Here is a 15,341-nt window from a genome sequence, read left to right as displayed (position 1 = left end):
AAATCTGGGGAAGGATACAGAAATAGTTCTGCTGCTTTTGTCCCAATGAGCACGATAGCCTCCATTATCCATAAATGGAAAAAGTTTGGATCCACCAGGACTCTTTCTAGAGCTGACCCCCTGTCTAAACTGAGTGACCGGGGACAAGGGCCTTAGTCAGGGAGGTGACAAGAACCCGATGGTCATTCTGTCAGAATGACCAGAGCTCTGGAGAACCTTCCAGAAGGACAGTCAATCAGGCCTGTATGCTATAGTGGCCAAATGGAAGCCACTCCTTAATAAAAGGCACATGGCAGCCCGTCTGGAGTTTACAAAAGGCACCTGAAGGACTCCCAGTCCATGAGAAACAAAATTCTCTGGTCTGATGAGACAAAGATTGAACTTTGTGGCGTGAATGCCTGGTATCATGTTTGGAGGAAACCAGGCACTGTCCCTACAGTGAAGCATGGTGGTGGCAGCATCATGCTGTGGGGATGTTTTTCAGTGGCAGCAACTGGGAGATGAGTCAGTATTGAAGGAAAGATGAATGCAGCAATGTACAGAGACATCCTGGATGAAAACCTGCTCCAGAGCGCTCTTGACATCAGACTGGGGCGACAGGTTCATCATTCAGCAGGACAATGACACACAGCCAAGATATCAAAGGAGTAGCTTCAGGACAATTCTCTGAATGTCCTTGAGTGGCCCAGCCAGAGCACAGACCTGAATCTGATCGAACATCCCTGGAGAGATCTGAAAATGACTGTGCACCGACGCTCCCCATCCAACCTGATGGCGTTTGAGAGGTGCTGCAAAGAGGAATGGGCAAAACTGCCCAAAGCTTGTGGCATAATATATATAAAAAAGACTTGATGCTGTAATTGCTGCCAAAAGTGCATTAACAAAGTATTGAGCAAAGGGTGTGAATACTTTACGTACCCATCATTTCTTAGTTTTTTATTTTTAATAATGTGAAAAAATTTCAAGAAACTTTTTTTCATGTTCTCATTATGGGGTGAGTAGAATTTTGAGGGAAAACATGAATTTATTCCATTTTAGAATAAGACTAACATGACAAAATGTGGAAAAAGTGAAGCGGTGTGAATACTTTCTGGATGCACCGTAAGGTTCATTTAAAGTGATCTTTCACAAATTTCTCTTGAATTAATTATTTTCATGTATTATAGCTCCCACTTGCTTCCTCTTTTCCTTCAGGTCATATGTACTGCTTTGAGGGGAGAGATTACTCCAAGGACCCAAGTACTGCAGACCAGAAGAGGTTTGATCATTTGCTTGAGGAACGGTTGGCTCAGCTGCAGCAGGGTGTTGAAGGAGGGGTGCGAGCCCTACGGCACAAACCTGGTGTAAGAATTTACACTTTCTTGTCATTAAATCTTGAATGTTACTCTGTCAAACCATCTGTATTTGTGTGTAATCTCAGTGCCGCAAAATGTTGACATTGTACATTTATAGGTGCAACTGTTCTGCAATCACGTATGGATATCAGTGAAACTTAACACAATGGTAGTACACCATGTAAAGATGTACAACAAAGTGACCCCACAATGGATAGAACAGACCAGATGGTGAAAGAGTTTTTAATTTGACAGTTCTCAGGATTCAGTCCAGGATCAGTAACAGGAAATCAGTCAAAACAAGTTACAATCATTCACAAGACTCAGCTCAGTCTTTGTCCCAATGATCAGCTGTAAACCTTCAACTTCCTTCTTATGTTGATTGTGGAGTGCCAAGATTAAGAATGAGCCCAATTGAGTGGTAGTGTGGTTTTCTGTTGGATTTTCAGGTTTCTTTGTCAGCCGGTCTTAGTATTCCTTTGAGGAAGAGAAAACAACTGACTGAGGCTGAAGTGGAGTTGAGACGACAGAGGAGAGAGGAGGCAGCGGCTAAAAGAGCCAAAATTCGGGAAGACGCCAAGAAACAGCAGAAAGAACAGGAATACAAAAAAAAGTAAATGATATGACCAACAGCTTTTAGCACTCTTGTGTATGTTTTGTATAGATTAGGGGTGCAACAAAACAACAGTGAAACTGGAAAACCACAATATTTAATTTGCCCCAAATTGTGGGCTAAGTGCTGTAAAAAACCTAAACGTCATTGACCAATAATTAGGTTGTCATGTTCAAAATTCAGTGTAAAAGCTTCAGGCAGTATGATCAAGATGTGTAAAGTGTGAGATCCTCAAACCAGTTTGTTTCATGTCTTTTGTTCAGTACCTGTATTAGGAAACCTGAATGTACGGACAATGACCTTGAAACTGTGATTCATGTTGAACAGTGGTGGTGGTGTACTGTTGCACTCCAAGTATCAGAAAGTGTCTGCTTGTTAGCTCTGTAGATATATCAGATTAGACTTTGCAGTGCTTTCACTGAATGGACATGCACATTTCCCTTTTATAGTGTTTTTTTTTTTTCCTTTCTTAATGTTTTTTTTTTTTTCTTTCTTAATATACAGAATGGAGTGGTGGAAGAGCTGTGGGTACAGATCATTGTGCCTGCAGGCTGCAGACAGCGAGGAAGATGAAAAGGAGGATGAAGGCAGCATATGCTCTACAGACTCCGACAGCACTGACATCCACTTTGTTCTGGGGGATGTTACACACCCTCATGTTGCTCAGGGAGATGCCATCATTGTCCACTGTGTTGGTACGAGTCCTGTATTGCAGAGGGTTCAACTCTCTAATGCCGGCCATAAACTGCTCGATGATAGAATGCGATATTACCATATGGCATCAACATGAAGCAGAAGCGTATTGTAAAATAATAGCATACACATTACGGTGTGTCCCTCTGCAATCTGCACCATGCAGAGAAGGAGGAGCGCAGGAGCTCTATGGCAGATCGCTGTCCCATATGTGCTCCATTCAGAGCTTTGGAGTGATGGGGGTGGGGGTGTGTGAAATTGAGTACTGGTAATTAGTTCCCACATTTGATTAGTTTGTGCACTGTGCCAAGCTGAGTGTGCATGGAGCAGGCTAAATTGAGTTCCCTTGAGTGACAGACCTTATTGTGTGTTTATGTGGATAACAACAAATATGAAAATACATTTACTGAGCACAACATAGACTTTTGTACAGAGTTACGCCCATGCACATTTAAGGATTATCTTGGCTTCATGAGCTGTCAAAATAATTGCGTTATTTTACTTGTGTACATAATTATAATTAAACTGTATGAACAAATTATATGTTGTGTCCATACAGTAACAATTCGAACTATACATCCCCCCCCCCCCCCCCAATTTTATCCTCTCTGTAGTGGCTCCGGGGTTCTTTGGGTGTGAACACTTTCATGTGTGCAATCTCCTTTTGGCTGCCCATTTTCTGGGTTTCAGCAACAGAAACATTCATCTCCACCTCACACAAATTATTTATGGACATCAGGTGGATTTTACACACGGGTGACTGTGTTATTACGCCTGTGCCTGCCTTTTGGCTGCTCCTGCTTCTCTCGGTTGCATGCGCATGAGTATGTCCCTGTGAGCTTCTTTTCCTGAAATACAGTGTGTAATGTCATATACATTCTGATGTAATATAGGTGATCTGCACTGGTCACTTTGCATATTTTTTGAAGATGGCCAAACTGCTGCAGTGTATTCTCATCTCAACACAGGATCTTATTGCAGTTATATGCTGTAATGCAGAGTGCATTTCTTTGTCTTCTTGGTAGACCACGCATTTGTATCATATTATTGTGGAGTGTATGGCTGCCTTAAGGCACAGAGAGTCCAATAAAGAATCAGGCTGATGCAGGCATCCTCCAGAAGATGGACTCATTTTTAATCTGAAACCATCCAATAGCACCCAAAGACAACCAGAGCCTCTAAACAGTGTGTTCCTCTTGTTTTTTTTTGTGTGTGTGTGTGTGTGTGTGTAGATGACTCAGGCTGGTGGGGCAGAGGAGGCCTGTTCAGTGCTCTGGAGGTTCGATCAGATGAACCACGCAAGCAGTATGAGCTGGCTGGCAGAATGAAAGGTAGGACTGATCACTGTCCTAAAAACAAGTAATTTAGACTTATTCTGGCAGGTATCTTTGTAAGGTTCCATATCTGATGCTGAGGCGACAGTTGCTGAGGGAACTGTTGATGCTTTTGTTCCAGACTTGGACCTTGGAAATGTGTTGCTCTTCTCCATCGATGACAAACAGTCCAGATTGGACGGGCAGGATCAAGTAAGCACTATCTGAACAAAAGTTGAACTTCACAAGCACAGTTTAACCTGTTTCCACCTTGAAGACACACATTTGTTTAATCGTAGGAGAATGTCAGGGTTTTTGTTTTTTTTTAGTTGGAACAACCAGCAACCTTTTGGGTTGACCTGTGGTGACACAGTTGCAGAGCTGTGGCTGTGTGAGCGGCATCTTCTAAAGCTTTCAAAATACAGAGAAAGAACTTTAACCCATTTCCTGTACTTTCTGTCCTCTCAGTTGGCCCTCATAGTGGCACAGAAACGAGACAAAGCCAACAACCTGTCTGGAATCTTCCTGAGTGCTCTGGATGAAGGTCTGAAGAAGATTTATGCTGCAGCCAAAAGACACAGAGGTACAAAAAAAACCTTTTTACTGAGTGTGAATCCGCAAACTTCAAAAAGTGTGGGACAAATTACAGTTACGAACATCCACTGCAATCTGAATATAAAGACGTGCTCAATCAGAAACCCTTGGTGGTTTGGGGCAAACACTTTGACTGCCATTAGAATAACATGCAGGTCATAAATATTCAGACACTTGCAAAGTGTTTCAGCTGTATATTAAAGTTGAGAGGAAATAAGAGGTGAAAGTGCAGACAGTTTGCTTTGAGTGTATTTACATGTAAATGGGTTGAGTGGAATGCTGTACTCTGTTGTACGTATGTAGTCTTCTCTACTTAAAGAATCAAATTACTTTGAAAAACAGAAATTTATATAAAGGTTTCTTTATAGACTTAGAGTAATTTTAAAAGTTCTTTTAAAAAAACTGGATCAGTTTGGTGCTTAAATAATTAGTGCTGTGAATTAGAAAAGTAACACAATGAGGGTATTGTTCCTGCTGCAGGCATCAAGTATCCAACCTTTTTTTTTTTTTTTTTTTTTTTTGCAAAAACCATATGGATTTGAATCACGTGTGATTGCTTCAGCCAAGCTTGAACCTTCGTGCGCATGCGTGAGTTTTTTCACACCTGTCGGTTGCGTCATTCACCTGTGAGAGAGTTTTATCATGTAAAACATGTTTTAAAATACATTTTCTGTTCAAGACAAACTGAATTTCCAGTAATCAGTGGTCGATTCTTAAAATGCAATTTGTACATTTGATTAAATGAGTTGGGGTACATTGTTTTGAGTAAGATAACATTTAATTAAGGGGGAAAGGGAGTCATTGCATTAATATATTTTTTTAAAGACAAGATTCAGTTGAAGCTGCTGCAGACAGTGGCAGATTTGTTTCCTGTCGATCTCAGACTTTTATTTTTCTGTTGAGTTTAACATGCGTGAGTACACACAGGAAATTAAACTAGGTCACAATTGACAGTAAATTAGCATTTCTGCTGTGAGGACAGAAAGCCAAGCTGTGTACCACAGTCAGTAAGAAAGCAATGTTGAGTGGTTGTTGAAGTTCTCAGAACCGTTGTGAAGGACAAATGCTGCCTCAGCTGAACTCATTCCATCGTTCCGCTTGTTACTGATGAACTGCACGTTATTAAACAGAGATGGAACAGTACACGTGTGCCACAATACACCTATTGCGATTTGAGATTCATCACGATACATAATTACATCGCTGTTCACACTAATTATATGAAAAGTTAACTGTGGTGAATACTTAACTTTAAATAAACAAATTAGTCTGAAGTATAAATTGTAATCCATGATGGTATTGGTTTCCTATTTGTAAAAGTAAGTCCCTTTGGCTGCTCCCCTGTTTTGTTTTTTCACTCGAGGTCACCACAGCATATCCAACGCCGGATGCCCTTCCCAACGTAACTCCATGTTACATGGAGAAATGTGGCAGAGGTGAGGTTTGACCTGGGAACCTTCCACACTGAAACCAAGCGCATTAACCACTTGGCCACCACCCTTGCCATCTGTTTCCTATTTGTATATTTTACAAGTAATTTGTGTTTCTTCTGAAAGAGGTCACTATTTCTCCCATGCAGCAGTTGGCGTTTCATGGTATCACGATGCTCATTTTAAAAAAAACAACACCATTATCACAATATTTGATGCATTGTTACACTCCTAGTGTTAAAACTGTCACTCATCCCATGTTCAGGTTAGCTAGAGCTTAGCTTAACTGTGAATTTAATTAAGTTGAAATTATTTTCATTTGTATAGCGCCATATCACAAAAAGTTGCCTGAAGGTGCTTCATGCAAGTAAGGTCTAACCTGACCAACCCCCAGAGCAAGCACACAGGCGACAATGGTAAAGAAAAACTCCCTCTGATGATTTGAGGAAGAAACCTCAAGCAGACCAGACTCAAAGGGGTGACCCTCTGCTTGGGCCATGCTACCAACACAATTGACAAAACAATTTACAAAACGAATATACAGGAAATGTTGCCGGTGCACAGGACAGGAGGGTTGCAGAAGTAGACACCACTCCCATCTCTGGATGGAGCCGCACCTCAAACAGAGAGAAAAAACAGAATCAGGCATCGGAAAGACAAGAAATACAGTATAATTTGTTAGGATTAAGCAACAAGAAAAGCAGAAGAAATACTTAAGGTGATCACCAGCCACTAGCCCTAAGCTTCACTAAAAGACCCAGACTTTAGATAAAGTTGAGTCCCCGGTCGGCTCCGTTTAATAAAAAGAAATTCAAATTGAGAAGGTTGCATTTGACAGAAAGTGTTATGTGATGTTTGTGTTTTTGAAACCAAAGCAAGCGTACATCTTCCCAGAATCGGCCACTCCACTAAAGGCTTCAATTGGTACGGCACCGAGAGACTCATCAGGAAGCACCTGGCTTCCAGAGGCATCCGCACCTTCATGTATCTGCTCCAGCAGTTACTCGGATTTAAACCTGTGTTTCTTTGTCAAACCGTGCAGTTGTTCCTTGACCTTTCCCAACAGATACTATTACAGCAGAAGTGCCAAAAACACAGAGACAGCGACTCCTCAGGCGTCCACCTCTGTGTCTCCTGAACCTCAGTCACATGACTCCGACATGCAGACCAACCCCACCCAATCGGAAACTGCAGGTCCCTCTGCTGTCTTTCAGGGTCCCCACCCCACAGAGCTCCCCAGTTTCATGAGTGGGGTCCATGTGTTTTTCTACAATCTGCCCGCATCAGAGAGGAAACAGCTGGCTCGCTACCTTATCACATATCCTTTCAGTGTGGAAGCTGTACAGATGCTGATCTTCAAATTCCCTCAGTAATCATGCCAGTGATGACTGATATAATATGATGACTGGGACACTGATGATGATGCATGTATTCTCGATATTAATTTTTTTTTCTCAAGATGAAGTATTATCTTGCAAAAAAACAAAAAAAACAAAACCACCTTTGAATAATGAGCAAGTCAGTTCTTGTGAGTCATGTTTTAGGCCGTGCCTGTGGTGGCAGTTAATCAGCTGAAAAGTCACGAGTGGAATACATCATCATTCCTTAGCCGTACCTCACTTATGATGGAGATGAAGAGGAGCTCATGAGTCCTGACGTCACCCACATAGTTGCAGATGTGACGAACCAGGTCCACACACAGGTTTGTATCACGCATTTTTTCACTGATAGTGATCACATCAATAACCAACTTGTGGATTTACATTTGTCATTTCACATGGCAGGCTTGTATAAGTAGAAATGTGGAAATAACATTTTGACTGCTTGTTTTTTTTTCTGATCACATTTAGATCTGTACTTTCCAAAGAATGATCATGAAAAAAAAACTGTTATCAAAGCATCTATCACCAGTTTTATTACTCTCACAGAAGCTGTGTTACCTCAACAGAGTGCAGTGATGCAGCATAAGTGACACTTGGGTTCTTGTTTTTGAATGTTCTTGATCTGTGTGCATCAGGAGCTTCAGGATCTGGTGGGGAAGTACACTCAGGCCATCCCTGTTCAGAAAGCCTGGCTGGAGTCCTGCTTCTCCAAACAAAGAAAAGTCAACAGTGCACAGTACCTGCATCTGCTCACATAACAAAATATTTCTTCATTGTAAAAATACAAGTAATTTGTAATTGTTACTTTGCTTTTGTACAACTATTTTTATAGCTACTTTAAAAAATAATGAATTTTAAGTCACAATTTTGGATTTCTATGCACAAATGTGAAATAAGGAATAAACATTACTGCTGTATCAGAAGCTTGTGATTACATTTATTTAGGAACAGTTCCCTTAGTTTTGCAGTAATGCCATAAACAGGATTTTGAGTCATAAGTCGCAATATTAATAGCCAAGTAGCCTCTGTGTATATGTATGCGTGAGTGTGTGCCTGCGTGTGCATGTCTTCGATCACAGACAAACTGGGAAGAGCTGACATTTCCTGTTTAGTATGCTTATGTATTTTGGTTCAAGGATGAACGCTGTGAAAACAGAAAATTGATAGGACAAATATTTTTGGATAAATTAGGGATATTAGGTAACAACAGTGAATAATGGATGTTAATAATTAAATTCTGGGCTCACATGCCATTCCAGCAGGGGGCGGTAAATCATTTATCTATTAAAAGCAAAGTGGCATCTGTGTACACTTATATGTGCGTGCATATCTGTGCATGATTTTATTTAGTAAGTTCAATGTAACTACATAATATAATTGTAAATACATTAAAAATACATGGATGACACAAGAAAGTGAAAACACATTTCCATTGTGGCTCATTTAAAAATCAAATGACAAAATAGAAGTAATAATGAAATAAAATAATAATACTAATAATAATAATAGTGTGTATATGATAACAAGAACCTAAACAATTTCTAAATACATTAAGACAGTAAATTAACATTAAAAAATGATGTAATTAACAGGAAATAAAAGGGCTGAGTTATTTCTCTAAAAGCTGTTGAGGTCTAAGGTTCTAAAAACATTCTCACACGCCATCTAAGGTTCTAAAAACATTCTCACACGCCATTCCAACTCATTATAGAAACTTTGCATGATTTATTACCACCCTTGAAAAATGTCAGTTTCCCATTTTATAAACTCTACCCAATCTAGAGCCTGTGGATCCCCAGGGGCAACGCACTAGTTAATATTATAATAACTTTAGTGAGTTGTGTTACACCTGTTTGGTTTTCTAGTTAACTGAAAGTTATGTTCTGGTGCTAAAATAGTTTGTTCGATGCTATGAAAATTGCAAGTTATTTGATATATATATAAATGTTGGCAAGGGTGGGGTTTGAACCAGGAACCTTAGTCTTAGTACAGTACATCAAATGGTAACCCGTTGTCAGAGTCTGATCCACTCTTCCAAAGTGTACAATAGATTGGTTAAACATGATTTGGCTTTCCGAAAACCATGTTGTTTGTCACACAAAATGTTATTATTTTTCAGAAAATCAACTACTCTTTGTCTATTTTTTCAGAGAGTTTACATACCCGTGAGGTTAAACCAAAGAGGTTATATATGAGAACTAGACTCCGCAACTCCCAGTGCTGTCCACAAAACGTGAATGTCCCTTCATGGACAGCGACATGACACCTATATATAATATTGATGAAGTTCCCTGATGTTAATGCATTTTCAATGGGGATTAGCGACTGAGCACACTGAGAAAAACGCTCACAAAATACATGTTAAAATGCCGTTCTGACCTGGATATCGAGCCAGTAAAATTAATTAACATTAAATTATGCAAGGAAAGTATTAAACTTACTCTGACACACACATATTCCTGAATATTAGTGTTGAAAGTTACACATATCTGCACTGTTCAAGATGCTGCTGTACCTGCTGCTGTGTTCAATGCAACGCGGCTCCTAAAATCATTACAATACATTTATATATATATATATATATATATATATATATAAAAATATTTTTACACAATTATCCTTTATTGACCGAATTTCATTCATGAAGTCAGTGGTGTGTGTGTGTGTGCACATCTCTGTGTGAGGCTGTGACTGTGAGTGGCACAGCATGGGTCATTATAATCTCCGAGCAGCAGCTTATTTTAATGTACAAATTAAAAAAATGTCTGTCTTGTCCAACAATTTTAATCACTAACGACAAGTATTTTAACTAGACATCGGTCTAGCAGTGGAAAATATCAACTAGACATAAGTGAAGAGTTAATGGTCCCTGTCCACGGATGACATAGGCACAGCAGGCAACACACACCTGTTTATCATCCTGGCCTGCAGTTTTTGATGTCAGTGGTGGAATGTAACGTAGTACAAATACTTTGTTACAGTACTTGAGAACATTTTTACGTATTTATAGTAGAATCAATAGCGCATACTTTCAACTTTTACTCAGTTACATTTTGCAGCAGGTATTTTACTTTCTACTCGACTACATTTCTACAATACATTCTGTTACACCGTTACATTTTATGATCAGGTTTTTTTTTCCTCGCCGAAATGCTCTCTGACCGGTACATTTGTTTCACCAGCAAGTGGCTCTAGCACTAAATGGGACTGTCCTGTTCTGACCCAATCAGGTATGATCCTTCCTTCACTGCTTCTGATTTAGAAGCAGAGTCCACAATTTATTCATCAACCTCCATCAAAGCCATTTAAAGATGTCAATCATGACTCACCTTTCTGCTGATTATAGTCGCTGAACGGAACTCTTCTATTGTTGTGGCAAGGAACAAGACTCGTCCACCATTTCACAAAGGCATTTTTATTTGTTTGTCATTAGAGGCAGCCCACGATGTAGTTCTCTGGCATGGACTGGACCATTAATATCACTCTTCGCGGGTTCATAAATTGAAGTTACTGTCCCTCATGTATAGAAAAAAATATCGTGTTGTGGGATTTGCTGCGGCTCTGCCAAGTAACGTAGGAAAGAGATATCATTCCGGAATCAATAACTTCAAAGTGATTCCCCATTTTAAATCAAATTACACCTCTTTCCAAACGTAATACAGACAACAAACTACAACCAGCCAAAACTGTTTTTTCCCCAAAATGAGATGCCATCCATTCTTTATGAATTACATTGATCTTGATGTGAAGCCGGCTGTGAGACCGGAGCTCAGGGACCGTCAACAAAGTACCACGGTGCAAGGAAATACTCAGGGACAAATTTCCATGGCGAAAAGAAATGCTTTGATAAAACCTCAAAGGCACATTTATGGTTTGTTGTGCCACCAAACTCACATTACACATCACTGAGCTCCTTCTGGTTGTACTACAGCACTTTTTTCATATAATTGTAGAGCAAACAATGGCTAGACAGATTTGCCAGAGATGGAGAAAGATAGAGGGGCACAGATTGCTGTGGTCTGAGCAGACCAGCATTTCAATAAGCGAAGTGCGCAACACATCTGTGCATGTGTGGGTCAAACGGGGGCAAACATTCCAGCTACCAAACTCACACCGCTCCCACTGAATTTCGTATACAGTAGCATTAGCGGACTGTAACAGTTAAGGCTTACAGGGATTGTTTCAAAGGCTTGAAGCCTTAAGCGACGCATACAATAATGACAGGTGCACATTGTGCTGTTTTCAAATGCTCGAACGGAATTTATAGGCTTGAAAGGTGGCTGAAAACACACGATTGCAAGGCTCCGCCGAGTCCACCCAAAGACAGAAAGAAGAAGAAATGTGGTCGTAAACCTCCGTTCATTCTACACAATTTCCCCACAGAAAAGAAAGATCCAGAGGGACATAAAAGACGGACTAAAATTGTACGTTTCTTGCACACATTTATTTTGTCAATATCCTGACACTGTGCCAAATTATAACGTGGTTGATGATGCTGTTTTTGTGCAACAGCTTATGACTGTAATGTCGCGCCATGAATGACGTGGCGCGTGATATTGTAATATTGACATGTTCTATAAGCAAACTGCATGCATGCACATATCATATGTCTGTCAACTTATCAAAACAAATGTGACACCAAAGAGGTCGTATGTGAGACCCACCTTCCTTGTAGTATTACAAAGCCGGTGGAGTAGCAATTTCTCATTGCTGCTTAGCAAATATTCTGCAATATCCACAGTTTCAGACTCTGGACTTCGTCTAACCATCCGTCAGTTGCCTTCAAGGGGTCAAAAATTTGTCTCCAACTATCACCAAGGACTGGTAATTTTCGACAGCAGCTCTCCCTCCTTTGTCGGCACCAACAGTAGTTTCTGTAACAATGCAGCATACGTAAGCACAACCACCTCTTCTTTCCTTTTTTGTCCACTGCCGTACGTGGTCCTGGTTGTCACAGGCAATCCGCAGAGCTTACAAAAACGCTTTAAATTGTCAACTTTCCAGCGGTTGAAATGATCCAAATCATAGCATTCCTCGCTGCTTTCCGCCATCATAGCATGTGGATTGGTAGCCAAAAAATTTAGCCTACCCATAATGCACCGGCGGCCCGAGATGTGCACTTCGCTTATTCTGTTCTTATGTGTAGTTTTTACATATCCTTTGCTGTGTTAGAGCGCCATCTACTGACCATAACTGGTATTCAGCGGTGCAGTTTCTAAATTATCCACATTTTCAATATTAGTCTAAAATTCGAACATTCATTGACAGTTTCTAAATAATTTTTTCTCATTTGTAATACATTTTGGACAGTAACTTCCATCATTATAGAAGTATTATGTTATGCCAATAAGTTAATTATGTAATTAACTAATATTGTTAGTTTTTATTTACATTATCCTAAAACTAGCCTAATTAAAATGCAACATTCCATACAGTTTTTATTAGAATATGGACATTAATCAATATGCAAGTACTTTTAATACTTAAAAGTACTGTTAGATGTTATCAAGTATTTGCTTTTGTTATCTGTTTCGAAGTGCCTGGAACCTGATTTTAACTGGTTCAAAGTCTCAACAGGCTTCAGGCTTCCCTTTGTCTGTGGGGAGCCAATAAGATTAGGTTTGTGAGACTAAAACCCATCCACTGTACCACCTACATTGTCTTTTATAAAAAACACTTGTTGGCTTAGTTCGGGGTCTCTCACAAGATGGAACCCCTGTGTGGGACACATCTCTGGTTACACAGGCCTGTTTTTTATGGTGACTTTGGATAAATAATATCTAGGACATGAACAAGCAAAGCTTTTCAGCATCTCACCATGTCAGTTACGTCCTTGTTTTTTTCTTCTTTATTGAGTAAATGCTTCAGGGAAGTATGAGCATGCCTAAAACCTTTCAGCTTCTCCCCAGACCCCCTACCTTTTAAATATCTTTCTTTTTACCTTTCAGCTTCTGGGGCGGCTTCAACCCCCCCCCCAGACTCCCTAATTACAGCCTTTTTAACCCCCTGCCACTTTAAACATTTTTTTAATGTAGATGTAAATTAATATTCAAAGTTTTCAGCTAGTTGACAGTAGGACTGTACAATACTGCCAAATTATCATATCGCAATATTGTCATATCAGTATGATATATGATGTGACTATGATTTCACACAAAGTGCAGCAGCAGTGAAAATTAAACATTCTTAAACAAAACAGTAATAATACCACACTTATTTTGCACTAATCATAAGGTTAGGATACAGTGCCCTCCAAAAGTATTGGAACACTTGGTATTTCACACATTATATTTTCGTCGTCGCTGACATTAATGAGCGAATCTCTTCAATATCTGTGTATACAACCCTGGCAAAAATTATGGAATCACCGGCCTCGGAGGATGTTCATTCAGTTGTTTAATTTTGTAGAAAAAAAGCAGATCACAGACATGACACAAAACTAAAGTCATTTCAAATGGCAACTTTCTGGCTTTAAGAAACACTATAAGAAATCAGGAAAAAAAAATTGTTGCAGTCAGTAACGGTTGCTTTTTTAGACCAAGCAGAGGGAAAAAAATATGGAATCACTCAATTCTGAGGAAAAAATTATGGAATCATGAAAAACAAAAGAACGCTCCAACACATCACTAGTATTTTGTTGCACCACCTCTGGCTTTTATAACAGCTTGCAGTCTCTGAGGCATGGACTTAATGAGTGACAAACAGTACTCTTCAACAATCTGGCTCCAACTTTCTCTGATTGCTGTTGCCAGATCAGCTTTGCAGGTTGGAGCCTTGTCATGGACCATTTTCTTCAACTTCCACCAAAGATTTTCAATTGGATTAAGATCTGGACTATTTGCAGGCCATGACATTGACCCTATGTGTCTTTTTGCAAGGAATGTTTTCACAGTTTTTGCTCTATGGCAAGATGCATTATCATCTTGAAAAATGATTTCATTATGCACAAACATCCTTTCAATTGATGGTATAAGAAAAGTGTCCAAAATATCAACATAAACTTGTGCATTTATTGATGATGTAATGACAGCCATCTCCCCAGTGCCTTTACCTGACATGCAGCCCCATATCATCAATGACTGTGGAAATTTACATGTTCTCTTCAGGCAGTTATCTTTATAAATCTCATTGGAACGGCACCAAACAAAAGTTCCAGCATCATCACCTTGCCCAATGCAGATTCGAGATTCATCACTGAATATGACTTTCATCCAGTCATCCACAGTCCACGATTGCTTTTCCTTAGCCCATTGTAACCTTGTTTTTTTCTGTTTAGGTGTTAATGATGCCTTTCGTTTAGCTTTTCTGTATGTAAATCCCATTTCCTTTAGGCGGTTTCTTACAGTTCGGTCACAGACGTTGACTCCAGTTTCCTCCCATTTGTTCCTTATTTGTTTTGTTGTGCATTTTCGATTTTTGAGACATATTGCTTTAAGTTTTCTGTCTTGACGCTTTGATGTCTTCCTTGGTCTACCAGTATGTTTGCCTTTAACAACCTTCTCATGTTGTTTGTATTTGGTCCAGAGTTTAGACACAGCTGACTGTGAACAACCAACATCTTTTGCAACATTGCGTGATGATTTACCCTCTTTTAAGAGTTTGATAATCCTCTCCTTTGTTTCAATTGACATCTCTTGTGTTGGAGCCATGATTCATGTCAGTCCACTTGGTGCAACAACTCTCCAAGGTGTGTTCACTCCTTTTTAGATGCAGACTAACAAGCAGATCTGATTTGATGCAGGTGTTAGTTTTGGGGATGAAAATTTACAGGGTGATTCCATAATTTATTCCTCAGAATTGAGTGATTCCATATTTTTTTCCCTCTGCTTGATCTAAAAAAGTAACCATTACTGACTGCCACAATTTTTTTTCTTGATTTCTTATAGTGTTTCTTAAAGCCAGAAAGTTGCCATTTGAAATGACTTTAGTTTTGTGTCATGTCTGTGATCTGCTTTTTTTTTCTACAAAATTAAACAACTGAA

At 39.6% G+C, this 15,341-nt stretch overlaps 1 protein-coding gene across 1 annotated transcript in view; it reads left to right on the top strand.

The window, feature by feature from the left end:
• The window catches only part of chd1l (chromodomain helicase DNA binding protein 1-like), a 56,140-nt gene extending 47,923 nt beyond the window's left edge, over window positions 1-8,217 (top strand). The window contains exons 16-25 of the mRNA XM_034180595.1: window positions 1,195-1,343; window positions 1,784-1,947; window positions 2,452-2,642; window positions 3,873-3,971; window positions 4,096-4,166; window positions 4,422-4,536; window positions 6,853-6,961; window positions 7,044-7,295; window positions 7,598-7,679; window positions 7,995-8,217. Coding sequence (XP_034036486.1) covers window positions 1,195-1,343; window positions 1,784-1,947; window positions 2,452-2,642; window positions 3,873-3,971; window positions 4,096-4,166; window positions 4,422-4,536; window positions 6,853-6,961; window positions 7,044-7,295; window positions 7,598-7,679; window positions 7,995-8,117 — 1,355 coding nt within the window. The 3' untranslated portion in view covers window positions 8,118-8,217. The remainder of the gene's footprint in view (window positions 1-1,194; window positions 1,344-1,783; window positions 1,948-2,451; window positions 2,643-3,872; window positions 3,972-4,095; window positions 4,167-4,421; window positions 4,537-6,852; window positions 6,962-7,043; window positions 7,296-7,597; window positions 7,680-7,994) is intronic.
• The last annotated feature ends 7,124 nt before the right edge of the window (window positions 8,218-15,341 follow it).

The sequence above is a fragment of the Thalassophryne amazonica genome, chromosome 10 (genome assembly GCF_902500255.1).
Source record: "Thalassophryne amazonica chromosome 10, fThaAma1.1, whole genome shotgun sequence".
NCBI classification, from domain to species: Eukaryota; Metazoa; Chordata; class Actinopteri; order Batrachoidiformes; family Batrachoididae; genus Thalassophryne; species Thalassophryne amazonica.
This window is presented reverse-complemented; position numbering and strand designations above follow the sequence as displayed.